General features: G+C 40.7%; 1 protein-coding gene across 7 annotated transcripts in view; it reads left to right on the top strand.

Moving 5' to 3' along the window:
• Nucleotides 1–27,228, top strand: part of LOC129355366 (rho GTPase-activating protein 21-like) — a 114,890-nt gene that overhangs the window by 26,012 nt on the left and 61,650 nt on the right. For 4 of the 7 annotated variants that reach the window (XM_055024893.1, XM_055024892.1, XM_055024897.1 and 1 more), the window contains exons 1-2: nt 11,920–12,338; nt 17,669–17,860. In XM_055024893.1, coding sequence (XP_054880868.1) covers nt 12,138–12,338; nt 17,669–17,860 — 393 coding nt within the window. In that variant the 5' untranslated portion in view covers nt 11,920–12,137. Of the gene's footprint in view, nt 1–6,950; nt 7,037–11,919; nt 12,339–17,668; nt 17,861–27,228 lie in introns of those variants that run through there. The other 3 variants (XM_055024895.1, XM_055024894.1, XM_055024896.1) reach the window with 2 other exon arrangements.

Genomic DNA, 27,228 nt, shown 5'->3' with positions numbered 1-27,228 from the left:
GCTGGGTAAGTCGGGCATTCATTGTTTTGTAGATTACTTTTGAAATCAGTGGCTGATTCCTGTGGTTTGTCAGCAAATGTTTGAGTGTGCCTAGGCCTGATAAACTGTACTTGATGCTAGAGTGGCCAACACGACTAACAGTTTAGTCAAAAGCCTTTTCTGCTAAAATAAAGTCTTTAATGTATGTCAGAAACAGTACACATTGCATATTGATCTGTTTAGCTAATGTAAGACTGTGTAGCAGACAGGCTTCAAGATGTAGAAGTTGTATCAGTACTGCCATTGTGCTGTACTAAGCTAAAAGGTGTTCATGATGGATGTGTTTATGATTGATACTTTTTTCTGACAGAAAGAAAGCAAATCAATAATACTTACACCAGCACACACTTCTTTGTTCTTGTTGATCCTACTAAGGTTGAGCTGTTCATGCGGTCGTGCACAAGCTTTGATCCAAGCAAGTCATTCTGCTTCTGATTTTGGAAATCTGTAAATTTTACTATCACAAATATGATCAGGATACCTGAGATCACCAGTACAGATACCCCACTGGCAATAAAGAACCATTATTTTTCTATTGTTGATGCGAAAACTTTCTGCCGGTCTGCTAGTCCACAATATATTCTGGCGCTACATTAGCATGTGTTTACTAATGCATGTACATTAGCTTGTGTTTGTGAGACAGCCACGCACATGGTAGTGCAGCTACTACATAGAATGGGCATCAGCCAATGAAACGCGGCCACTGTTTCCACTGTTGATTCATTTCAAGCCAAAGAAGTCAAAGAAGGGTTCGATAAGACCATTAAATTCATTCATTTGCAGGCCAAGGTGCTGGGCTCTCTAAAGCAGGCATCACTTCATTCAGTCTTCCTCATTTATCGGCAAAGGAGCTTTTACTTCTCAGTTTACCTCACTTTCAGTTGTCACGTAGGCCTGAAAGATCAATCAAATCACTTAGCTCCTCGTAATTTTACCTACTGACAGCGGTTTCAAATAACAGTTGCTTACATTTCTTGGCTCTCTGGACTGTGCAATTTGTATCATCCCTCAGAGAATTCCTACATTTCTAATATTTCATCAAAAAGCAGCCAACATACTTTCTGTTCAAGGTTCACTCAATCGCTCCTGCCAGGGCATGTTTTTTCTTCTGCAACAAATTTCTCATTCAACCTGTAGACATTCAACTTTACACAAATGGAACTCTGTCTGTAGGCTTGGTGGTTATTACAAAGGCAAATGATTGAAGCCAATTGCCTCAAGAATTAATTTCTTTTGCACTTTTCAAACATATGCCATCATTTTTGTAGCAGTACCTTTGGGAACATGAATGGCATAAAAAGTGGACTCTTGTTTATTCAAACTCACTGTGGTCTCAGTCTACCATCACCTCCAGCTTCGAGCAGCTCACATTCCAGCAACTCTGAACATCACTGATGTTCTGTCACTTTCTACGAAAATTTCGACTCTTTGCTTCAGATTCAACTCTAGCTCTATCATTTTCTTCAATAATATCAAACTGACCCCCGATATTCTATCGCCTCAAGCACAATCCTTCATTCATCCATGCTTTTCAGATATTACTATTTACAGTCATAGCATTCAGATATTACTCTTCAGAGAAGTCAACCGATCAGTTTACTGTCTCTCATCCATTTCTTCTACCATCCTAATTCTATCCACAACCCATATGAGCCAATCTTTATGTTCATACCAGAATTTCAGCAAGCATTTCATCTCAAGGTCCACACCTCATTTCAGAATCCTGAAATCCAGCCGCTCCAGCCATCTCAGTCTAGCCCTGTTAAGATCAGGCACACTCTCAAACTTCATTCCGTCCATTCTCTTTCGCATAGGAGCTGCCTCTTCAGCATCTTGTCAAGCTATGTCAATCAGATTAATCAAGTTTTAGGTTGCCGGTTATCCCAGGCGTACTGTTCATGCATCCGCAACAACCTCCGAAAGTCTTCTCTGTTCAATTTAAATCATACTCTTTTGGGGGTCCTATGCAGGCTCAGGACAATAAGAGGAACCGTTTCCCGAAAACCAAACCCTTCGTCTCCCAAACACTCCATCATTCTCCTCGGATAACCAAATTAAGATCATTCATCCCTTTGTTCTTTCATCCCTTATCCCTTCTTCCTTTCATTCCATCATTCTTTCATCCTTCCATCCCTTCATCAATAAATCTTTAAACCTATATCTTTGTGGCGTGGCCCTTGCTAATGAAATGACTTAACTTAGGTTGAGGAGCAGGGCCACACCCAAATCACATCTCTAATTTTCAAGCTGGCCTATTTATACTCTGCTCACCCATTCATCTCATTTTGTTATGTTTCGTCAACTTCACCATCCCTTATCTCTTTCATTTCATCTTTTCTCTGTCATTACCTTGCTTTCCTTTTTTTTCCTGCAGGTTTCACCTAAGGGGACCTATGCGGGCTCAGGAAAATAAAAGGAACCATTTCCTGAAGCCCAAACCCCCATGCAGAGTCTTCACCTCCCAAACTCTCCATCATTCTCCTGGATAACTAAATCAAGATCATTCATACCTCATCCTTTCATCCCCTCATTCCTCCATCAATAAATCTTTAAACCTATATCTCATTTGAGTGTTTTTTGGTGTTGAAACCTGAAACATAAAGTAGCACTGTTGTCAGTTGCTATGGCACCGAGTCTGGGTGTAGCTTGGCTGATACAGAGAAGATGTAGTTTTGAGTTGCACTCAGTTTTTTTCCTTGTGCTGTGTAGCACAGCACTAAATTAATAATACCTAAATTTCCAAGTTTCATAGAGTTAACAGAATTGTTTTACTGCGGCTATGGATGACCTATAAAAGAATACATTTTGCCCTTCAGCACTGTCCGAATCTGTGAAATTCCCATATGTAAACAATAACATGCAAAGTGTCTATATTTGTAAATCTGATTATTAGAGGTGTGCCAATCAATTGGCCACCGATCATAATCGTCTGACTTTTGTGAAAAAGTGTATGATCAGTCTTCGCTAATCACTTTCTTGTTGTCAATCACCAAAACTGATCACATTTATCTCACTTCACAGTCTGCGTGTGCAGCTATCTCCTCTTTCCTTCACACTGCGCAAGCGCGTGACAACAGATCCTGCCATGTGGAAGTATAACGCTCCGAGAGTGAATGGAGACGTTTTGCGTGTTGTTCCAGAAAATTACCTCGGGAATGAAGCACGTCAAAATGCATCAACACAACAAATTTTATATTATGAGAGGTCCCATGGGCCAAAACTTACAAACTTTTTTACATATACTACCAAACCCTCTCCCTCGTACTATTAAACTCTTAAATTTGAAATGTTTTATTAGCACACTGAGCTCATGTGATCCAGGCTCCAGAAAGGTGAAGGTCTCTGGACATCCAGAAGGCATGATACCAACTGACAGTCAGGAAGATGGACACTGATGAGACATCCTACAACTCAGAGGCTGCAGGAAGAACCAAGATAGCCTGCAGCAGCAGTTCACCAACATCTGAAAAGACATTGGAACATACAATTCTGACACTTAAGTTCTTTGCAACACACTGGCTAAATTTAGCACATGCATGTTCAGCACTGTATTCCAAGTTTTATAGTAGTTTAATACATAAATCATTGTTTGCTCACCTGCACTATCAGAGCCACCTGCTTTCCTCCCCTGCAAGATGGAGATCAACTGTCCTCCTCCTCGCCTCAGTCATAGCATTCCTCCCACCACACATTTTCTTGAAGTCTCAGAAAAATCTCAATCACATGCTATCAAAAAATAGCTCTGCTCTCTCGTCTTCTTTTGTCTCAGAAAAACAACAACTCATGTTAGGTCGACAGTAGCAAAGCACAGCAAATGGTGCCATAACCCCGACCGCCAGGAGGTGTCACTGCTACAGAGTTGAGCGTGTAACTTAAAAAAGATTTGAAATAGTTATTCAAATATGTGCATTATGTCTAAATCAAATTAATTTACTGCTAAATAATATTTTTCATTTAGCCAGATAACATAATATTATTTATATTTAAAACGAAAAATTAACACCCATTCCAGGCGATCAGCAGAGATCGGCCTCATGGATGATTGGTGTTGGAATCTGTAGAAAAAACCTGATCAGTGCATCACAGCTGACTATGAAGTTGGTGCCTTGCCAGCTACGAACCTCACCGCACTTCAATCTACAGTAATGATGACAAAATATCAAGCAGGGACCAATCCTTTTATCCTGCAGAGCCATCCACTGATAAATGTAAGAAATAGACATTTATCAGTGTGTAATTTATTAAATTTATAAATGTACAGAAAGAAAGATATTGAGGACAACAGCTATTGAATGATGATGGAGGGATTCAGCTACATTTCAGCTGTCAGGAACATAATTTGGTGTGTCTCTACTCTTCTGAGTGTTTACTACCTTCTGCGTCTATCTGATCTTTATTCATTTTTCTTAAGTTACTCATTATCACCTCATTATTTAATTTCCCTTTGGGATACATTTTGTATTTTTTTTCTTTTCTTTCTGCATTCCTCTTGTTATACCCATGTACTGACATTTCTTTTAACTGAACTACTTTTTTATTTCTTACACTTCAATTTCTGTTCTTTCTACACCTCTTGTTTTCTGAAGGTTACTAAGCAGACCCATCAACATATTGCTTGACTGGTTTAAAATGATTGTGGCACTGATAACCCATTTGAATATTAGGTGTGGAATTTACTAATTGTTTTAGATAGCTGATATTTCTAATGCAACAATCATCCAGAGAAAATGTAAGTGGGAACAAATCAAATTAAAACATTACTTTGCACCATGCCTGTAATCTAAAGAAAGGTAAACAAGAAAAACAAACTTTATCACTTCTAACTAATGAAACAAATACCAAAATAAATTGTTTTGAAAAGAAAAAACACTGAAAACCATGTAAGCAGACTAGATAGCTTCAAACATAACAAATTAAGACATGTCGAAACATAATTTATTTCTATCAGTTAAATAATGTCCAGTAATTTTGCTTCCTACTAGAGATTAATTCAAAATCTTTTGGAAGTCATGTTTTATTAGGACCAAAATTTATTAGAGTTCCTTTGTTAAAAACCCTGAAACATTCACAATGTATCCCATTACATAAAGCTGATAATCAGCCAACCATGCAGAAACCACACGTTGGATAGGATTAAGTGAGTGATTTATTTTCAACAGGACAAATAATATTCTATCTTCCGGGCTTCAGCGGGAGGGTGAGGGTCACTCGACCAGGTTAGCTTCGGTGCGGGTCTTTCGACGCGTGGAAGTGAGATGCCAGGGTCCTGAGCAATGTTCCCTCTAATTTTTCATGTGTCTGGGCATACACACAAGCTTCCTGGGCACACTGAGGACCACTGTGAGCATCATCAGTGTACAAGGCGTGGCCACACACAAGTATCATAAATCTGGGATCATAGAAAGTTGCATGGCTTATTAAAAAAATCTATTTACATCAGCAATTTTTATTCGTTTGCTTTTAATTTAAGTGATTTGCTCAATTAAAATAAAAAAGAAAAGAAAAGAAAACATTGCTGTTCATAAGATGCATGCTATAAGAGTCCTGCTTCAGCCAGGGTGAGAAATGAGACATTACACCTTTCAGACATAAATGTTTGTTCATATTAAAACATTCACATTTTGCACAATGAAATGTTTTCTGTAGCTTGTGATGCAGTATAAATTCTTGTAAAATATTTAATTAGTTTTTTTCACGCCTGCCCTTCTCACTTCTCCAGTGGTTGTACACTTAGCCCAGGTTGATGGTCAGTCTGCTTCTTGCTTTATGTGCTTGAATTCAGCATATTGACTGTTAATGGCCTCCATAATCTGTGGGTGGAGGAGAATGGCCTCATACTTCTTTGCCAGTGTACAAATGTCTGCTTATCCATAGTCAAAAGTCTGAACTCAAGATTTCAATATCAAATGCAGACCATTCCTTTCATTTGATTTGATTCCATTTGATCTTAGAAGAAGTGCATTTCTTTTTTTTTACTTTGCCTTGGTGAGTGGATGTCCCACTGTCCTGGCCTCGCTAAACACTGTGACTTTTAACAGTAACTCAGCTATACAGGTAGCTAAACACTTTCCCATCCGTCCACCAAGAAGCACTCCATTTGGTTCTTTAGCAGGGTTTAATGAGAATCGTGTAAAACTGTAACACACAAAGGTACAGAAAATGAATGCCAGCTAGGCTAACGCGTCGGGCTAACACGAGTAAAAAAATATCTATCGTGACATAAAACATGTCAACGGGTTACAAATTATGATTTATATGACAATCAAATTAGAACAGCACTTACAGACGATGCCGTTTCTGCACTTAGATTAAAGAAAACACAACAAAAAGCGCCCCTTTCGGAGTACATGGACCAACGGCTTTCTTCCTTTCTGGTAAACAAGTCGTAATAATAAAAGTAACCACAAGAAGGCGTCAGTAAGCCAGTAATAGACAAAATTATAACATTTGCCACTAGATAGCCTCAGTAGATTAACTTAACATTGAATGACATTAAATTAAACAGGTTTCACTACACCCACGTAGACATGATAAGGTGGATGGCTTTCACGTTTCTTAACTCTACCGCACTATTCTCACCTGCACGGCCATATGACCAAGGCACGTAACCCACGTACACACAGCAAGCGCTGATTGGCTGCGTAGCGAAAGTGAACCGTATCGTATCATTGGCTGTATTCCAGTCACTCACTGAGTTCGATCGCAAAGTAGTACGGAAAAATTTTTATTGGTCCATAGTCAAAACTGATGTCTGAGCTCAATGTCTACTTTACGTTGGACTTTATTTTATGCGCTACATAGATTTTCTTGTGCGCTGAGAATATGTGAGCAGTGCGCGATTGCGCAGGCGCGCAGCTTAGAGGGAACATTGGTTCTGAGTGAGGGTGTGCAGCGGTTCCGAAGGTGAGTGCGAGGAGGGATTGGAGGAAAGCTGAAGGCTTGAAGGAGCGGAGTGGAGGCGGTGGAAACGGTGGAGCGAGGAGGCAGGTATTCACTGGTGAGTTCTCGAATGAGGCGACAAAAAACCGGTGTACGTTAACCATCTAGCGATGACTGAAAATTCTGCCGCTCCTATATTCCTCAGCACACTGATGAGACAGATCAGCTCCACGGGCTCCTCACAAAGATCCTCGCTGGAATAAGATGTGACACTCGCATTCACATACACACGCTCTCACACAGGACACCTGACACTACCCACCTAGCGGTGGGAAGAGGACAAGCCACGAGAAGCCTCAAACTCCCTCATCAGTTTGGGATCCAAAATAAAAGAACGAGGAACCCATGACCGTTCTTTGGGGCCATAACCCTGCCAGTCCACCAGGTACGGGAACCCCCATCCACGACGACGAACATCCAGAATCGCCGCAACGTCATACGCCGGTTGACCATCAACATCCCGGGCGGGTGGTGGGGGCTCGGAAGGACGGCAAAGGGGGCTGAAACGGACAGGTTTGAAGAGGGACACGTGAAAAACAGGGTGAATCTTCAACCCCACAGGAAGCTTGAGACGGACAGCAGAAGGGCTGAGAACAGAAGTAATCTTGAAGGGAACAATGAAACGAGGAGACAACTTGTGGTTAGAAGACTTGAGATTGATGTTTCGAGTGGAGAGCCAAACCTTTTGTCCAGGTGAGAATGACGGCGCAGGTGTTCTTTTACGGTCCACCCATCGCCGATTACCCTCCGCCATCCGGTTGAGAGCGGCGATGGTCTGGGCGCAGATGTGCTTGCAGTGGTGGAGATGATGCTGGACCAACGTGACGGATGACTGTTGTTCATCAGCTGGGAACAGAGGAGGTTGATAACTGAGCGATGACTCAAAAGGAGACAGACCAGTGGCAAGGGAGGTGTCACAATTGTGGGCATACTCCACCCACGGCAGGTGTGAACTCCAGGTAGTGGGGTGCGAGGAACAGAGAGATCGGAGAGTGGCCTCCAGGTCCTGACTAAGTCGTTCGGTTTGGCCATTTGTTTGGGGATGAAACCCCGAACTGAGAATCACCTGAACTCCTTCCACACTCTGGACACAAACTGTGGACACTGTCTGACAGGATCTTGGAGGGGATGCCGTGCAAACGAAAAACGTGCTTAGTGAGCAGAAGAGCTGTCTGCATAGCAGTGGGCAGTTTGCGTAACGAAACCAGATGTCATGATGGGTTCAGACTGGTTCCTCAGAGAACCGGTCTGTGATGGACAATATAGTAGTGAAGCCCCTTGAGGGTGGCAACCCGGTAACAAAGTCCAATGCAATATGCGACCATGGGCGCTTGGGAACAGGGAGAGGTTGAAGTAGCCTACTAGGGGGCTGATTACCTGTCTTATTGAGAGCACAAATGGAGCAGGCCAGCACATGGTCCTTAACATCCTTGTACAAGGACGACCACCAAAAGTGCCGCCTCATCAAGGAAATAGTTCTGTTAACACCAGGGTGACATGAAAACTTTGTTGTATGGGCCCAATGAATGAGGTGAGCCCTGATGATCGAAGGTTTGGCGGCTTGTTAGCTGGACCGGGGTCTGACTGTTGCACTGCCAGCACCTGCTCTTTGATCTCCCAAGAGAGGGCTCCAACAACGCATGTTGGTGGAATGATGGTTGCAGGTGGGCCCTCGTGATCTGAGGAAAACTGTCGGGAGTGTGTGTCCGGTTTGGTGTTCTTGGACCCAGGCCTGTAAGATATTGTAAAGTTGAATCGAGAGAAGAAAAGGGACCAGCGAGACTGTCTGGGATTTAGTCTCTTGACTTGTTTGGAGGTAGGCCAGGTTCTTATGATCTATCCACACAACAATTGGATGCTCGCCCCCCTCCAACCAGTGTCGCCACTCTCCCCTTGTAGGTTTAGTCTTTATAGGCTTATGTCACTATTTGTATGAGCAGTCTTTATTGTTCTTTAGTATGAAATTAGCAGGATTAACTTAAACCTGGCTGAACTCAGCTTCTTTTCATTCTGGTTTGACATTTGTGACATTGTTGAATCCTGAACCTTCTGATAATTTTGTCAAGTCCAAGATTCTTCTCTTGTTATAGATTACTGCTGCGGTGAAATAGTCCTTTATTTTCTCAGTCAATCCTACTCAACATTTGAAGACAAGAGCATAAAAAATTATGCTTTACAGTCAAAGTAGATTCAAAGCATTTAGTTAAATGAGGCCTTTGTTGCAGGTTTCTACATGAAGCAAACTAATATACTAACTGCTCTGTAGCAACCAATTCTGCAAACTGCTGAATGTGTGGCTCACTAACGTGCATGATTGTGTGTTATGCTATTTTTGGACAGTGTTGGAGTCTTTGCTTATACCAGATATCGACATAAAGGGTAGGCCCAGTTGTTTCACTAGGAAACACGTGACTTGTTTCCCTGAGGCACGACTGGCATGAAGGTTCAGCACTTTTGTCTTAACATATCCATTTTAGATATTTCCCTGACCAGTGACATCCTTCTGATATGTAAAAAAAAGAACTGACTCAGTAGCAGTCAGTTTGGGTGCTGTTATGAGCAACCCTGAAATGAAGCAAACAGAGGGAAGCAGCAGCCATCATGTGATCGGCCATATTCATACCCCAGGCCAAAAGCAGCAGGCAGAGGCATTTTCTGACTCATGAATCAAATCTTATTTTCATCCTAAGTTTACTCCTCCATGATTACACAGCCTCATGCAACTTTCTTTTTGCTGTAACAGCAAACATGTGAAATAAAAAGGCATAAACCTTTTCATAGAAAGTAACGGTGTGGGAGAATGATAGACAAGGATAGCACAACCAAGGAAGGTGGGTGATGTTAGCGGAGCTGTCAGCATGTTTTAACATCTCAGTTTCTCTACATCTTCGCTTTTCCTTTTCTTACTACCTTACTTCTTCAATACTCTACCGTGTCAGCTATACGACAACTGAAGGGTCGACGACAGCACTTAACCTGTTAGCGGAGGGCTGGTGAGATGGAGACATCATGTGAACAGTTTTTCAAACAGGCATGCATGTAAGTAAGAAGTACAAACACTAAAAAATTCAGTCTAAGGACAAAAAGTCAAACATCCACATTGATTTCAAACACAGATATTGAATAAGAATAAGTCAAACACTTAAAATTCATTTACAGTTTTCAACCAACATAAGCAGAAACAGGGTGTTTTAACAACTAGCATACATGCCATAGCATTAGCTTAATTATGAATAGAAAAACACTTGCAGAATAGAGGAAGCTAAGGTAAGTAAAAAGTAATTTTTTACAAGCAATTGAAGATCTCTAATTGATCAGAATCAGTTCTACGGAGAAGAACAGACAACATAATCATCCATCACAGGAATATCATACTTCTACACACACATCAACTTGAGCAACATTCCATACTCAATCATTATGAAGTTAGGCCATGCCTGCCAAATGTAGTTGCTTCATCTTTTCTGGAAAGGCTTTTAATGAGGCCGATCAGTTAATTGAAATTAACTGAGAAACTGAGCTGACTCTCAGTTTCTCCACTAATTCATTCCATTTTTTTTTTATTTTGAGGTAAAATCAGAACTCTGTGCAGGCTAGTCAAGTTTTTGTAAACCAACCTGTCATGATGGGTTCAAGGTATCTAGGCCACATGCAGAGCACAACACAGGAGAGAATGTATAAGTGAAAGTAAATTTATTGAGAACACAATAAATGGAGGTTGTGAGGTGACGGATTAGGGTTATATTTCAGCAACAAGGCAGTTCAAAGTGCTTTACGTCATAAAAAATTAACTTTTACGTTGTAACTTTTTCTACTTTACAGAAAAAGTTAGGTTGTCTTCTCCAACAAGTTTAAGCTAAGCTAATTTGATTTAGTTATGATTTTGGGAATGTAGAAGGCTTCATCTTATACCTGAAGATTTTATTGGGACTCCTTCATTGGCATTTGGATACAGTGATACATGTTTAAAGTGATTTCATTTTAGATGCCATCCATGTTAGATGGAGTGAAAAATAGGACTACAGCATGCAATTTGATAACTGACAGAATAATTTGACATTCTGAAAAAAAAAAAACTTTTAAATCTGGAACAATGTATTTGATGCATTATTTTTGTCCTATTCACTCTTTCCTCTGTACTAGCAATTTATCAGCTTACTATTTATATAATTGTCATCTACTTTGCATGTATGCATATATCCCATATACCCATAGCTTCAGCAACCAGGTTGTGAGTCTAAAAGAAGGTGACAGGAGGGCCCAATGCAGAGAGATTACTGCCACTATGAGCTTTACTGATGGCCTAGATAGTGACTGCACAGGATGAGAGGAATGTAGAAGAGTGCGTGAGTGTGAGGATGTCAGCAAATACACAGTTGGGGAGGGAGGGACAGTGAGAGAGAGAGAAACATGCACAGTTGAGCAGAGGAGAACTAAACATAGATGCCATAAAGATAGTGAGCCATTGCCAGAGCTGTAGTAGCAGCATGGAGAAGGACCCTCTAAATCTCTGGAACATCATTTTTTTAAGTTACACTATCTGGATTGACAACAGAACTAATTTTGAACGTAGCTGGTTTATGACAGGAATTCAACTTGTTTGGAACTGAAATTGAACAATCAAGTTTCCAGGAACCAACCTTTCCTTTCTAACTGGAAATATTTGGCAGCAAGATTTTTAAAACGGAAGAGTTGAATCAGAAAAGATTGAGCTACTTCTGTCACAAAGTCACCTGGCTGGGAACCTGTGAAAAGAGACAACCTGGCTATTATCACAATGAATCTGAATAACAAAAGTGAAAAGGTTTCATTTTGCTTTCAAACGCAGATATCTGCAAGGACAAAGACAACCTAAGAAGGACAGAGGACAGGCTCATGAAGACCAAACTGGACAACGGAACTTCTTCCTTTCTTTGGGTTGGGTAGTAAAACTATCTCAAATTTTATACCCTGGATATAAAAACAAAATAGAAGAGAGAGCAGCCTATTATGTGTTCAATTTACCTAGAATACAAGACCTGGCTACTGGGATTCTGAGAAGGACTTGCAGAGGTGACAAGTTGTGTCAGCTATAGAATCTGAAACTTTTTATTTTTTGATACCACTTGGAAACTGTTTACCGCACAGACCTTACATATTCAGATGAACACACAGGTGCTATGCTGAGGGGATTGGGTATTGCACCAGCCCCATCAGGCCACAAGTGGAAATTTCACAGTTCTGTTGGGGTGGATTGTAGTAACGCTGAACCCTGCTGCATTTGGCTGGCAGTTCTGAGGGGGGTATCCAATCACACATCACTTCGTCCAACAGCAGTCACACCAACAAGAAGAACCGGTTCCAGGTTTCACTTGTCTTGGGTAAAAGAATTTGCTAACATTCAATACAGTAAATTCTGGCAAATAGATATACTATTTATCATGTGATCATCATGTGATTTTTGAATGTTAGTTTTTACACAGACCTTTCATGGGATACACATGATACACATGTTCAGAGTAGGAGGAAATAATGATTGATGAGCTGCAACATCTCATTTTATTCTCCATGACCCATTTTCAGACCATAGTTTGACATGGTGATAATTTCTTCTGTGAGGAGATTGTAATATTTTTTATATTTAAAACACTGATCTCCAAAACTGAGAGGCAAAAGTAAACATACATTTATTATTAAACTTGCTATAGTATCCATTTGCCATGCACTTTGATGTTGATTGAATTAAAATGATAAAATGATATTGGTTTAATGACTCAAAACTGCCCAAGTTTCTCTATGGTTCGAAAAACCGGCTTCTAGAAGTTGTGCAGTTGGAGCATTCTCAACATAAATGAACACACCACACTATTCAGACCAGTCACAGAAAAGTTCACCAGAGGAGTTCTGATAAGAACCAACAAGGCTGAAAACAAAATGACATGATTTTTGTCACACAGCTGTGACAATGAAAGCTGATTTTGATACTTTGACTCGACCATACACAACCCTTATGTCATCAAATAACTTCTCTTTTTGTTATTAGTGGTAGTGTTGTTGCTTCTGTTGTTGCTGGTGTTATTTATGGTTCTGGTGTCAGTAATATCTGTGTTGTTGTTGCTGGCTGTGTTTTTGCTGTAGTTGTTGCAGCTGCTGTTGTTGGCAGCAAAAAACCCCCCATCTTCATATTGAAGGTGTTTTTTTAGTTGGTGGCAACATTTTTTATGTAGTAATTGTCATTACGACTCAAACCCCCACTTGGTTGTGGCAGGTATCTAGTCCCACTGAACCATGTTCTGGTTCTGTTGGAGTTTTTTTTTTTTTTTCTGTTAACAGAGAGTTTTGCCTAGTGGCAGTTTCTGATATGGGTAACCAACCAGGGCGGCATCTTATGGTGGGCAGCAGAGACCGCCTACAATCCCTCTACAGCATATTCTCCTCCACTCTCCCGCCCAAGAGTGGAACTTGGGCGGGAGAGTTGCCAGGATACCTTATGGGCTAAGAACATGGACGACAGAAATGTACCAAACAGAATTGTAGAATTAGTTATAAATAAAGGTGACACTTACCCAAATCTTAACCTCTCAGACCTTACATATTCAGATGAACACACAGGTGCTATACTGAGGGGATTGGGTATTGCACCAACCCCATCAGGCCACAAGTGAAAATTTCACTGTTATGTTGGGGTGGATTGTAGTAACGCTGAACCCTGCTGAGAGTTGTGTGTGTGAGGGGATGGAGGTAGCGGGGTTTCGCCCGGGGCACCAAACAGGCCAGGACCGCCTTTGATTTTCCTTTTCCACTGTCACTATTTGCGTGCTCGATGTGAAAGATTGCTCCAAAGTCAACACAATGCAAGAAACTGTCCGCTGTTGCAACATGCTCTTTAGGGAGTGAATGTGGCAAGTCAGTAACTTCGTGCAAGTACTGGGTTTCCTTCAAAAACTTTCTTTCACTAATTTTGAACTTAAGTGCGCTGTTTGATGATTAGGATCAGCTAGAATGGATAAACATGACTGTTTAATTGACATTTTTTGTTTTGTAAATTTCCTTGAGACATGCATTTTGAATTGATCAATAAAACTGAATTGCATAGTTCCTGGAGTGGATTTGCTGTTGCAGCTATTCTTATTGCTGCTGTTGGTGGTGGTGGTATCTTTGTTGTTGTGGCTATTGGACAGTCATAATTTTGAGGTGTTTTTATCTACAGCCTGATAGGGTTGATTTTTTTTATGTGTTTATAACCTTCTCTGTCTGCTCTATGTTTTATTTACATTTATATTTTATGCATGTTTCAAAGTTCTAGTATCATTTAAGTAAGCAAAATTGAACAATCAGTGCACCAAACATAGCTTAACACCACATTAGTGTGTACTTTCTGAAAGTGGAGCAATGTATCAATGTAAAACCCAACTTGTCTCTAATGCATAGACAGAATATTATTGTTAATATTATTGTCTTACTGTTTTATTTAATTTACTGTTTTAGAGTTTGCCCATTTATTGCTCCAAAGTGAGTGTCCATCTTTTCTTTATATAATTCCCCCCCAAAAGTCAACATTACTGATTCAAAAAGCTACACCGATTAGCAGTCAATGAACTTTCAGCTTTCCTATCTAGCAACCTCTCACATGCAGTAAGGTTCCCAGTGACACCCAGTGGTATCACCATGATACAAATAACATTTTATGGTTTTTATATGTGCTGTAATTTCATTTCTGTTTGAAATAAAGCATTTTAGAATTGGAATATAATTGAGTTAGCACTAATGTGGTGAAACTGTCTGCTGGCAGGCCAAGGATGCAGACAGAAGGAAGCTAAATGCAGATAAATTCTATTAAATTCAGTCACTCTAGAAACATTTATGTAGCAATTATTGTGATATTATTGATAAATAAATTTAATGCAAATATACAATTTAAAATGTCCTTTCCCACACCCTCTTGGGCCCCCAGGTGCATGATTCTCACAAAAACAGAAAAAAATTAGGGACAGATACAGACTGATTTATTCAGCAGTGCTCCCTGGTGATGCACAAAAAATCTACTGCAGATCGGTTGGTGCGTTAAGGTGATATAGCTGTTGGAATTGCCTAGGGGGCACAGTGGAGGCAATTTACAATTTAATTCAATTTAATGCCCAATAAAATTGCATTTAATGCCCAATAAATTTACAATTTATTGTGCTTCTTAGAGGTTAACAAAGGTCAATCATAGCAAATTTTGGGTAAATGGATTGATGCATGTATGATTTAGAGACAACTGTTTGCGAACAGTGAGGGATTAGAATTTGCCATTCAGCCACGCTCACGTGTTCATGGCAGCAGCCAGTGCATACAGAAGGATTTACCCTCATGGTATTCTATTTCATTGAACACAGGTTAAAATCTACATGAGTAAAGAGGAGAAAAACTGTGAGGAAACAGATGATTTCCTGTTGAAAGGGGGTAGGGCTGAGGTGATATCACAAATTTACCTTTTGAATGTTCTGGTCTGTGATAACACCAAGAAGGTTTGATGTGGCTCGAAGCTTACGTGTAGAATTTATTCCATGTTGATGTTTCATGGTGAATGGTCAGATTTTAGGCTTGGCCATGCACACATGCTTTAATATATGAAAAATCCTCCAATGACTTTTGACCTTCAATGCCTCAAGATTGTGCCGACTCATTTTGAAGCATGGATCTCAAAAGCTGTAGGACGAGTTTGTTCAGATGCAGCATGTGCAACACAGACAAAAAATGATGACACTGATACAAAATGGCCGACTTTCTTATGGCTTTAGAGTCTAAACCCAAGAGTCTAAAAAAAGTCCCTGGGAGCCAAGGTCTAAACTTTAGACCTTGGCTCTGTCAAGGTATACGTGTACTGAATTTCATTACTGTCGGTCAAAGCATGGTTCTGGGCTGATTTTTTTCTTTTTTCTTTTTAAAGATTCTAGGAGGCACTGTGGAGAAAATTGGCCACACCCACCAAATATTGGTCTTCAGTTTTGTTTGGGGTGGACAAGGATCAATCAGTGAGTTTGGTGCAGCTCGACTGACATATGTGGAATTTAGAGCCAAAAGTATGGCCACAGTGTAACTCCTTGCGCTTTAAAGCAAAACGGCCGCCTCCCTGTACATTTTAGGGGGTACATCCAAAAGTCTTTGTTTTCTTGCCTTGGGGGAGATCTACCCAAGTACTGAATTTCAGATCTCTATGACCCATGGTTTGTCTTACCTCATATTAGGAATCACTGTAGAGCAGTTTGGTCTCAGCTACTTGCGATTCCACTGGAATCCAAAAACGTTTATTTGGAGGGAAAATTTTGGGTGAAATTTGGTGAGTTTTTGAATATATTAAAGCCTCCAAAAAGATGTGTACTTTGTCAGAAAATAATAAGAAATACTGCAATTACAAAAGGCCTTTTCAGCGTTTCACTGCCTGGGCCTAGACAAGCAAATCACAAAACACAAATAAATGTGTCTCATTTATTTGAGACACATTTATATAGAAATAATTAAATAAGTGAACAGTTATATGACAACAAACTTTATAATTTTGTATTGTTACTAATTTCACATTTTTGTTTCAAAAGCATCAAGCATCTCAGCAAGTTCTGTTTGATCTCATGTACTGCCACTGAAACATTGAACAAAGGTTGTAAGGACAGGGTAGTAATGTCCATTTCAGCATCATAATCTATTGTATTAAGTGTATTGTATTTGTTATTTTGTTCATATAATTGTGTATTTTTACTTTTATTCTTTTACAATCTGTCTAGGAACTGCAGGTGAAAAATTGGCCTTCTTATCTACAGAAAGGCTACTAATATGCATTGTCCCTGTAACAAATAAATACATTTTAAAAAGTTATACATCTTGTTATCTTTAATCAGTGTAATATTGGAAGCTAAGGAGTGGGTCAAACTTTGACAGTAATTTTTAGGGTGTTTTTTTTAGGTCCATTTCTTATTGTTAATAACTTGGGAGCTGGGAGCCCAAACCAAAAAACGCCAAACCATTCTATTTTAATCACAATGCATTGTATTAATACGCTATCTTTACAGTTAGACTTTGGCTCCAAAGTTTAGAACAATCACTATGCAAGTGACTTTCAACTAAAACTCCAAACAGCATTTTCTTTTTTTAATTTAAACTTTGTTTTTGCCAGATTAATAAAAGCACTTTTTCAAGAAAGTCCCAGACGAGAGGAAACAACAAATACAGCACAAAAAAATTACAGTTAAAGAAAATGTCAATCAGAAATAGAATAATTCCCAACGCATCAATATCCTCTAACAATCAAGCCTCTTCTTTTGCCATTGTTCTTAGTATTTTCCACATTTGTGTCCTTGAGTTCAGATAGTTCCTGTTGTTCCAGGATTTTTATTTATAGAGTTTGTAACTCCCCACTCATTGGGTGGATGTAATAAATGGGATTATGAGTGAGTTTGATGGTCCACTGTGCAGGGAGGAAGTAACAATTCCTGCGTTGGGTGAAATTTTGCCCATATCTGGGCAGAGTCAGAAGTGAATGATGAGAACCCACCCATTTCTAGCTAGTCACATTTCTGTTACATTTTTAAGCTGTGACTGATTCCACAGATCCACAGAGCAACTTGGGTCTCATGAAAGTTCTAGCGTTCACATGGTAACAACTTTTCAGTGTTTGTTTTAGAATGAGTAGGAAGTAACATGTTTTATTTTTGTTCTGGTTTCTGTTTTGCAGACGAAAGGCCAGAATGATGGGATTGTGTCATCCGACAAAAACAGAAGCAACCAGGTGCCATCAACTGAAGTGGCAGCAATGTCGCAGGAAGGCCCACGGACCATTATTCTCCAGAAGAACTCACAAGGTTTCGGCTTCACTTTGCGCCACTTCATTGTGTATCCACCAGAGTCGGCCCTCCAAAGCCTCAAGGTAGCAGACTGTGCAGTTAGAGTTGTTTTGATACCTCATATAGATGTAGATGTAGTTAACTTTATTGTCCAGTTTCAGCATTCATTTTGTATGTATGACCAAGTGAAAGGCTCCTCCACATTTTAATAAACCAGCTAAATACCAGTTCCATCAAAGTCATTAGGGAAGAAAAATAGACTTTGTGTTTTCTGCTCTTGTTTGTTGGTTTTGTTACTTGCTTTTTTGCCTCATTTGTTAGTTGTTTTTTTTGGTCTAAATAGGAAGTTCTGTGCAGATTCTTGTGAATCAGTAAAGACAACTTATACTATAAGTGCACAACAGTTGAACATCACTGATGGTGAACAACAAAAAGATGACACTTCACCCAGAACAAAGCCAGCTGCAGCACAGTTCCTGATCACCAATAGCAAAACAGAAAAACAGAAGTCAACTGGAATCGCATTCTTCAGTCGACCTCAGCCATTTAACGGAGAGCCAAAGACAGACTGTGAAACAAATACTGAGAGAAGAGTGTCATGCATTCGCCTATGATGGAGATGACATGGGTTTAATTCCCTCTTTGAAACTTCACATCACTCTGCATGACACCACTCCAGTGAAGAAAACATATATGTCAGTTCCCAAGCCATTACAGCAGGAAGTTAAAGAACACCTTCAAGATCTGCTGAATAGAGGCTGGATAACTCAGTCATGTTCTCCATATGCATCACCAGTGGTGTGTGTAAGAAAGCTCTGAGGTTGCTCTGAGGTTGTGCTGTGACTACCGGGAATTAAACAGAAAATATGTCCCTGACCGCCACCCCATTCCCTGAATCCAAGACATGCTGGTTTCTCAAACTGACAGCTCCTGGTTCTATGTATAAGACAAGACGCCAAAGAAATCTCACTTTTCTTTTAAACACCTCACACTTCTTTGGGCTCAGCTTCATTCCATGCTTCAGGTATCTTTGCAACACAATTCTCACGTGGTTGAGATGCTCCTCAAAACTTGGGTTGTAAACTAAATTGTCATCCAGATAGGGCTGGCATATCACACCCCTTAAACCAGGCACTCCCTTAAATCAGGCACTCCTCAATGGGGCAGCACTCAAACCTAAGGGGATTTTGATCCACTGGTACAGACACCATGATGTTATAAAAGCAGTTAAGGGCTGACTTTTCTCATCCAGAAACCCTTGATGGTTAGCCTTCCCCTCATCTCTGGTGAGGGCTACACGATGGATACGGCAGAAGTGGCATCAGTTCAAGCTTTGAAGGAGAGAACCCCCACAACTGTAGGAGATCTGAGAAAAATGCTGGGATTTTTCTCCTATTACCGAACATGTATACCAAACTTCTCCTGAATGGCTAAGCCCTTCTACCAGTTTCTGGTCAGTTCACCTGAAAATCCACCATCAGCAAAGCATAAAGACAGGCGGAAAATCAACACTGCAAGAAATAAAGCCATCAAACAGAACCATCAAGAGACAATAAACACACTTATTGACAAACTTGCTGAGCCTCCCAGCCTTGGGTATCCAGATCACATCCAACCATTTATTCTGCATGTGGATGCTTCCCAGGAACGATTGGGAGCGGTTCTGTGTCAAAGACAGAATAACAAAATGGTTGTCATCGGGTACGGATCTAGAACACTGACCCCACCTGAGAAAGATTATCACATGCATTCAGGAAAATTGGAATTCCTAGCACTGTAAGTGAGCAATATGTGAAAGATTTAGAGATAATCTGTATCATGCACCTCATTTCATTGTGTATACAAATAATAACCCCCTGCCCTACATTCTCACCACAACCAAATTAAACGCCACAGGTCACAGGTGGGTTGCCCAACTTGCAGATTTCAATTTCACCAATAAATATTGACCAGGCAAACACAGTACAGATGCAGATGGCCTCTCTCGCATGCCACTGGACATAAATGACTTATTGCAGCAATGTACAGAGGAGGTGACTCAGGATATGATTAGTGCTTCAATTCAGGGAGTGACTGTGCTTCAAGGTGCCCCATCTGTCTGGTTAACCACAGTTTACATCAGCACACTGGATTTAGTAAGTCATGCATCTTCATCTTCATTGTCTGCCCCACTAACACCAGAACAGATCAGAAAAAGTCAAAAGAAAGACCCTCTCATCAAAACCTCTAAGCAGGTATCCGTTAAGCCCACATTTCTGTATCAACTATTTCTATGTAGTGGTCAGAAGTAATATCTGTCTGTCTGGCCATCCATACATTCATTCATTTTCTTATCCAGGGGTTGGGTCATGAAGATGTAATATTTAGACATAAATTTATGTCGACGTTGCACAAAGACATGACAGTGAAAGTGGCATTGAAATGTCACCGGTAAACTGCTTCCACTGGAGCACAGAAAAAGAAAATCTAAAATGTGCCTATAAATTGAGGGCGGCTACACAGTGGGGCGAGAGGGGACAAATATTCCCTCAAACGAATGTCTTGCCCCCTCAAATCAAACCTCTCACAAATAATGGAACATGGAAGTTCTGCTGTGCACCACGCTGAGCAAACTGCAGTCTTTTTCTTTATCTACAGCCAACGAACAGCTCAAACTCAAACCCCTCCACCACTAGTAAACAGCCAATCAGCATTCGGTATGCAGATGAGCCTTCAAATAGCCTTGAAAAGTAAAAATCACGCGAGCAATATCCCACTCCGCAGCCAGAGGGGGAAAAAAAATGCTTGCGAATTATGACTACCATTTGTTTTATCTGTCAAGTTGTCTAAATCTTAAATATGCACTTTTATATAAAGGGATAAAGGAACACAGTGCTTTGCTAACACTGCAACAACTAGAAAACAAAGCCTAAGGTCATCATTTTAATAGGTCAGTAAAAGGTTTTAATCACAAAAATGGAGAGGTAGAGCAAAGTAGGTCAGTTATGTTAGCTCAACTAACAACATTAACACGTAGATTTTGTGCCGTGCAAGTTGGGTTTGCTTTGTTTAGGTTAAAATAAGGTGACACACTAACTCTCTGACAGATCATCGGTAGAGCAGGTGTTTAAATTAACTAGTCAACCATTGCTGTGATCACTTAATAGCAAAAAAAAAACTGTATGGAAGTCAGCAGAAAAAAATTACTTGAGTCTTGTTTTATTCTTAATGTCTTCCAATCAAACCAAAAATGGAATGAAGTACAACCGTTGGTGTTTTCTCACCTCACGTTCTCCCCTTCACAATAAAAGTATACATTTGAGTGTGAAATACATATAGTGTATGCCACACCGGCCACCCCTGATCACACAGGATGTCACAAACACATAACATATGAAACAACATCACAAGTACATAAAAGAAAACACATACAAAGGAAAAGCTAAGCAGCAGTGACAAAACACTTGAAATACCTGACGGCAACAACAAGGGAGTTTAATAAATCGGCCACCATGGCTTCTTTTCACAGGAATGGGGGTTGAAATTGAAAAAAAGACTCTACAGAGACCTTGAGCAGACAATTTGTGCCCCAGAAACTCAACAGCAGGCATCTTGACAGTGCTGACAGAAACCTACAAACATTCCTGCACAAAGAATAGAAACATTTGGAAACTCCAAATAAAAGATAATTTATTGTAAATAAGAGGGGTGTGGGTGGAACGGGTCTGGTTTGTTCCACCCACAGAGCGTTCGGCACACTATGAAAACACAGCAAAAAGATGGTGAGTTTACGGTCGTCAGAGACGTAAGTGCTAATGGTAATATTGGAAAGATCTTACTTGTGGATATGATGAACAATGTCTCAGAGGATTTGCTGAAGTGTTTGGGGTCTCGGTCTCTTTGTGAGGCCAGGTGATCCAGTTCATGGCCAAAGGAAACCGGAGGGCGATGTGGAAGTGCAGCAGAGGGCGGACAGGTAAGTTCAGGTGGAACGGAGACTGAGGTGCGGTTCAACTGCTAGTCGGAGAATCCAGGGAGAGCTTGCGATCAGACAGAGAAGGTGAATCTGGGAACTAGGGCAACCGGGGGTGGGGGTACTTTCCACGGTGTTACAAGAGAGGTTTTGTCCAGAAAACCTGGCTAGATTGTCACAGGGATGATCCAGGGTGTCTCAAGAAAAACACCTGAAGACGGTAAACAACGAGAGAAATCACTAGGAGAAAAGTTCAACAAGGAAACACAGAGACTAGCTCCCAGGGGCTCAGAGTACCATTTACTAGCTAACACTCAGGCGTCGAAGTACTGGCAGTCAGCTCCTCTTGTACTCCAGGACAGCACACCAGTGTGTCATCCTGAACCCTGGTGTGCAGGATTACGGCACACCTCTCTAGAGAAGGAAGGTTTGGCGCCATCTGGTGGATGAATGGTGAGTGGCAATAGAAAGAAAAAAGTCACAAAGAAACAAAGAACCCCAGGACACGACAGTACGCCTCCCACCCCCCTCAATGGTCGCCAAGATGAATGGAAGCTGAGATGAATAGAAGGGGGATGAGGAGCAATAAGGGAAGGATCTAAAATGAAGGAACCAGAACCCAGGAGTGATCCGGTGGACAGAGTAAGTTGGATGGCCATCGATATCTCGGGTGGGATGAGGGGGCTCGGAAGGAGGGCATAACGTGCTGGTCTGGTTGGGCTTCATGTGGGAGACATGGAAAGTGGGATGAATGCGAAGGAGGCGGAGCCGAACTGCAGATGGGTTTATGATAGATTCAATCTCGAAGGGACTGATAAATCTGGGAGAGAGTTTCTTGGACATGGATTTAAGTCGAGGAATGTCACAGGATGACAACCAAACCTTTTGACTAGCCGTGTAGGAGGGAGCCGGGATTCGTTTATGGTCAGCTAAGCACTGTTCTGCTCAGCTGTATTGCAGAGGTTATGGATGGTGGTTCTCCAGATATTCTGGCCGAGCGGATGTGGTGACAAACTGAAGTAATAGCAATACTATCCTCCTTGGAAGGAAGTAGTGGAGGTTGATAAACTAGGGAGACCTCAAACGGGGACAGACCAGTAGCAGCAGAAATGTGGTTATGATGGGCATACTCTACCTAAGGGAGGAACTGACTCCAGTCAGATGGGTTGTGTTGAGAATATAAGTTTGTTTAGCATAACTTTAAAGACAGTCAACCTTTATGCATATGAAATATTAGATGATGCATGAACATTTAGAGTAGATTCCCAGTTAGGTAAACTTAAATATAGATCCAAACTAAAACAACTGGTGACTCTCTAAACTTACATAAATTTCTAAGGAGGGTTTCTAGATAGACAGTGTGACACTGTCTATCTAGAAACCCTCTAGAAACCAGTGTGGCCATACTGGCCTACAGTATGTGGGCCAGTATGGCCATACAGTATGTGGGCCAGGTAGTTGCAGGTAACTTTTTCTGTGTTGTCATGTTGTTGTCATGTTTCAGACTTTTTGATAATCTGGGTGTAATGCTGATGTAACATTCTGTATGCATTGAATTCTCTGGATAAAGCTCTTATATGTCTGAAGTCTGATGTCGTATTATTATTCCCCTGCGCACGCAGAGACTGATGGACCTGGGAAACAGAGAAAATTAACGAGCAAAGTGAAGATATTTCTTCTGTTATTACCAGTGGGTTGAGGTAAAACAGCAGAGGGTTGTTTCTAATTCCTGGTTTATTCTTTTGGTTTGGCCATTTGTCTGTGGGTGGAAACCAGATGTCAATGAAACTTTTGCTTGTAGTGCAACACAGAAATTTCTCCGGACCTGTGATATGAATTGGGGCCCTCTGTCGGACAGTATTCCGAGCAGGATACCATGCAGACGGAAAACATGTTTAATGAGCAGTTGGGCAGCCTGAAAAGCTGTAGGCAACTTGCAGAGGGGAACTAAGTGGCAAGCTTTAGAAAAACGGTCAACAATGTGTGAAGTGTGTGACTTCTACTTCGTAATTTGGTTTTGGTCGCCATCACTGCAGATAACCCCTCTTCACACACATAGGACATCAGAAATGTCAACAGTGTTTTCAGTGCTGTTTTGGCTATCTCAGGGTATTCAGCCATAACTTTAATCCAGAACACCAGCAGAGTTGTTGTCTTGAACATACTTTCAAGGCCGCTGTCATTTGCGATCTCCAGCAGTTGATCTTCTTCTTCACAGACATGTTGGATTCACCTGATTAGTTGAGAAATGGGTCGCGGATCCATTCTTTGGCACTTCGTGGATCTTTTGTGGTTGAGAAGTAGCACTCAAACTCTTTCAATAACAAAGACAGGTGATTGTGCACCAGCTGGGAGAATGAAGGCTCAGAGTCAGTCTCTTCCAAAATCCCTGCTAATGTTTGAAACGTGTCAAATATACCTCTGTTCATGCGCCGTCCCCACAAATCCAATTTGGCTTTAAATGCAGCTACTATATCTGCCAACTTGAAGACAGTTGGTATTTCCCCCTGGAGTGACAGACTGAGTTCATTGAACAGGCTGAATATGTCGCACAAGTAAGCAAGTTTAGTGCCCCAATTCGGTAACTTTTTTTCTGAGAGAAATCTCTGCAGCAGCTCTCATAATTCAAAAGCTCTGGCCTGTGATCTCCCTCGGGATAACCATCTTTATTTCTGTGTATAACAGAAGGTGCTCCATGTCCATCTCTTCACAAAGTTGCTCGAACAGGCGTCAGTTAAGGGCGTTTGCTTTGATGTGGTTAATAACTTTAATGACATCATTCAATACACTGTTAAGTTCCGGTGGCATTTTTTGACTAGCCAGTATTTCCCTGTGAATGACACAATGTGTAGACACACATTCAGGTGCAACCTCCTTAATCCGAGCAGTTAAACCAAACAACCGTCCGGTCATGGCAGCAGCTCCGTCTGTGCATATGCAGACACATTTCAGTTTTCCTGACTGACTTCAATAGTTCTGCAGCTGTGGTTTTGGTTGGCAATGACAGTGCACACAAGATATCCTCATGCACATCCTCCTGATGAACATATCGCACATAAACCAGTAGAATAGCCTTGTCAATGTCTATGGACTCATCAACCTGGAGTGCACACCATGGTGATGTATTAATCCTCTCAAGCAAATGTGTCTCAATGTCCTCTGCTATTTCCTTGATGTGCTGAGTGATGCTGCTGGCCAAAAGAGGCACCTGTGCTATCTTTTTAACCGCAGCCTCTCCTAGAAGTTCACGGCAGAAATCTTTAGTGGCGGGCAGGATCAATTCTTCGCCAATGGTGCCTTAGCAATACGATTAGCCACCAAGTATGAACAGTCCTTCCTGTTCATGCATTTTTCTTTCAAAATACTCCAAAGGCTTGTCTTTTAATGCAGTGACAAAGCAGTTTTGAGGCTTCATTGCCTCATTTGAGAGCCGGTCGCCGCATATTATGCAGAGTTGGCTTGGTGCGTGGGAATCTCCTGTTCGGATAAATCCGTATTTTAAGGAGGACTCCTTTCTTTTTCTTGGAAGTCGGAGGCTCCTTTTCTGTCTCCTGACTGAGCCTTTTCCCCTTTGCAAAGAAACTTTCCAAAGACGTTTGTTTTTTACTCATTTTGCTAGCTCCTGGGTTTTATTTTGGCGGTAACCTATCACATGACAGAGAAGATTGCCTTGACCTGCATCAAGAGTGACATAGACGGATGTAACAGAGAATTGGGTAACTTTTCAAAATAAAATCTTTCAGTTTCCGAAATAAATAAAGCAGAAGTAATGTAAGATATTTATTCTTTCTGTGCGGCCTGGTACCAAATGACCGGTCCGTGGCCCGGGGGTTGGGGTCTCTGCTGTAGGCCACATATGTCAAAGTCAAGGCCGGATCCAGCCCGCTAAATCATTATCTATGGCCCCCGTGCAGATTCTAATTACTATTATAACAGCCCTGCATGCCAGAGCAGCCCACTGACGTTTTGCATGCACCAACACTACATTCCCCACAATGCAACAGTAGCCCGCAAAGTCACTGCAGCTCACAAGCGGCTTCATTGTTCATCAGCAATCAGAGCAGAGATCAACTTTAAGGTTCCCCTCCTCAAAAATGTCTAAATGGTTAATGGACGCTGAGAACAGAGGCTTTCAAGCCAGGTGGGGAGCAGAGTTCATGTTCATGGAGGTAAAAGACAAACCTGTGTGCAATAAACGTCAGTAACGCGTCACTGACGTCAGACCGCTTTTTTCAGTAACAAGTAATCTAACATTTCTATTTCAAATCCAGTAATCAGACTACAGTTACTTGTCGAAATCACTTTGCTTTACTTTTTTCTCTTGTAGCTATATTTGACTTCCTCTCCGTGGCTTTGGGAGAGTCTATGCGGCAGTATCAGCTGCGACAGAAACAGAAACAATGGAGGGAGAAGCGCATTTTGTTACTGGAAAAACAGCAGCTATTTTGAGTTTCACTCACCAAGTGCGATTATTATAAGCGGCTTTGGGCTTGTTTTTTTTTTTGTAAAGTCTCTTGTAGATTTAATGAGTCGCTGGTTGTGGTTTCTGGGCTTAATTAGGAGACATAAACCCAGAATTTGTCTGACATCCAGTCAGTTTTAGTCAGACTCATAATCCGTCCCGCTGTGTCTTTGATCATGTCAAGTTTTACCCCTGAATGACGTCAAGCTCCAGAAAATAAACATCGAAACTAATATCAACAGCACAATAAACGTGAAAACAGCCATGAAAGTCTAAAATCCTATTCATAGTTTTCCAGACAATAGAAACACACAAAAACATGCACAAATTACAATGGTACTGTTGTAACCATTAAACAATCTCCCCTTCTGTTCAACCATATAAGTGGAGACATATTGTTAATGTTACTATTATAAAATAACTTGCAATAAAGTATTGGTGAAGATCGATGTGATTTTCACAGGTGGCGGAGCATTGTTGTTAGGCTAACTAACAACAACTGCTGAAAGTAACTAAAAAAGTTACTTTTAATGTAACTGAGTTACATTACTTTTAATGTAACCCAGTTACATTAAAAGTAATTAGTAATCTAACTAAATTCCTTTTTCAAGGAGTAATCAGTAATCTGATTAAAGTTACTTTTTCAAAGTAACAATGCCATCACTGCCTGTGTGTCTTCTGTGACTCCACATGTCTGAAAATATAATCTCAGAAGGCACTATCAAACTTCTCAGAAACACAAAGACAATAATATGGACATCATAGAGCAGCACAATAATGCATTTTCAGTTTATAATGCATGCACTTTAATTTATGTATTTATCTTAAAATTAAGAAACGTATTTAGTTTTTCAAAACAATTAAGTTTTTTGCTGTTTGCCTGTTGAAAATATTTTCCCTTGAGGTTACTGACAGTCATAATAAAACATTGCTTTGTTCTTTTAATGTACATAACATGTTATTTTCTTTGAAGGAAGTTTGTTTTTGTCTGTTTACCTATTGAAAAATGGTTTCACTTGAAATTACTGACAGATCCA

Source organism: Poeciliopsis prolifica, unplaced genomic scaffold, assembly GCF_027474105.1.
Source record: "Poeciliopsis prolifica strain line A6 unplaced genomic scaffold, Auburn_PproV2 SCAFFOLD132, whole genome shotgun sequence".
Classification (NCBI taxonomy): Eukaryota; Metazoa; Chordata; class Actinopteri; order Cyprinodontiformes; family Poeciliidae; genus Poeciliopsis; species Poeciliopsis prolifica.
Note: the sequence above shows the minus strand (reverse complement) of the source record. Positions and strands in the feature narration are given on the sequence as shown.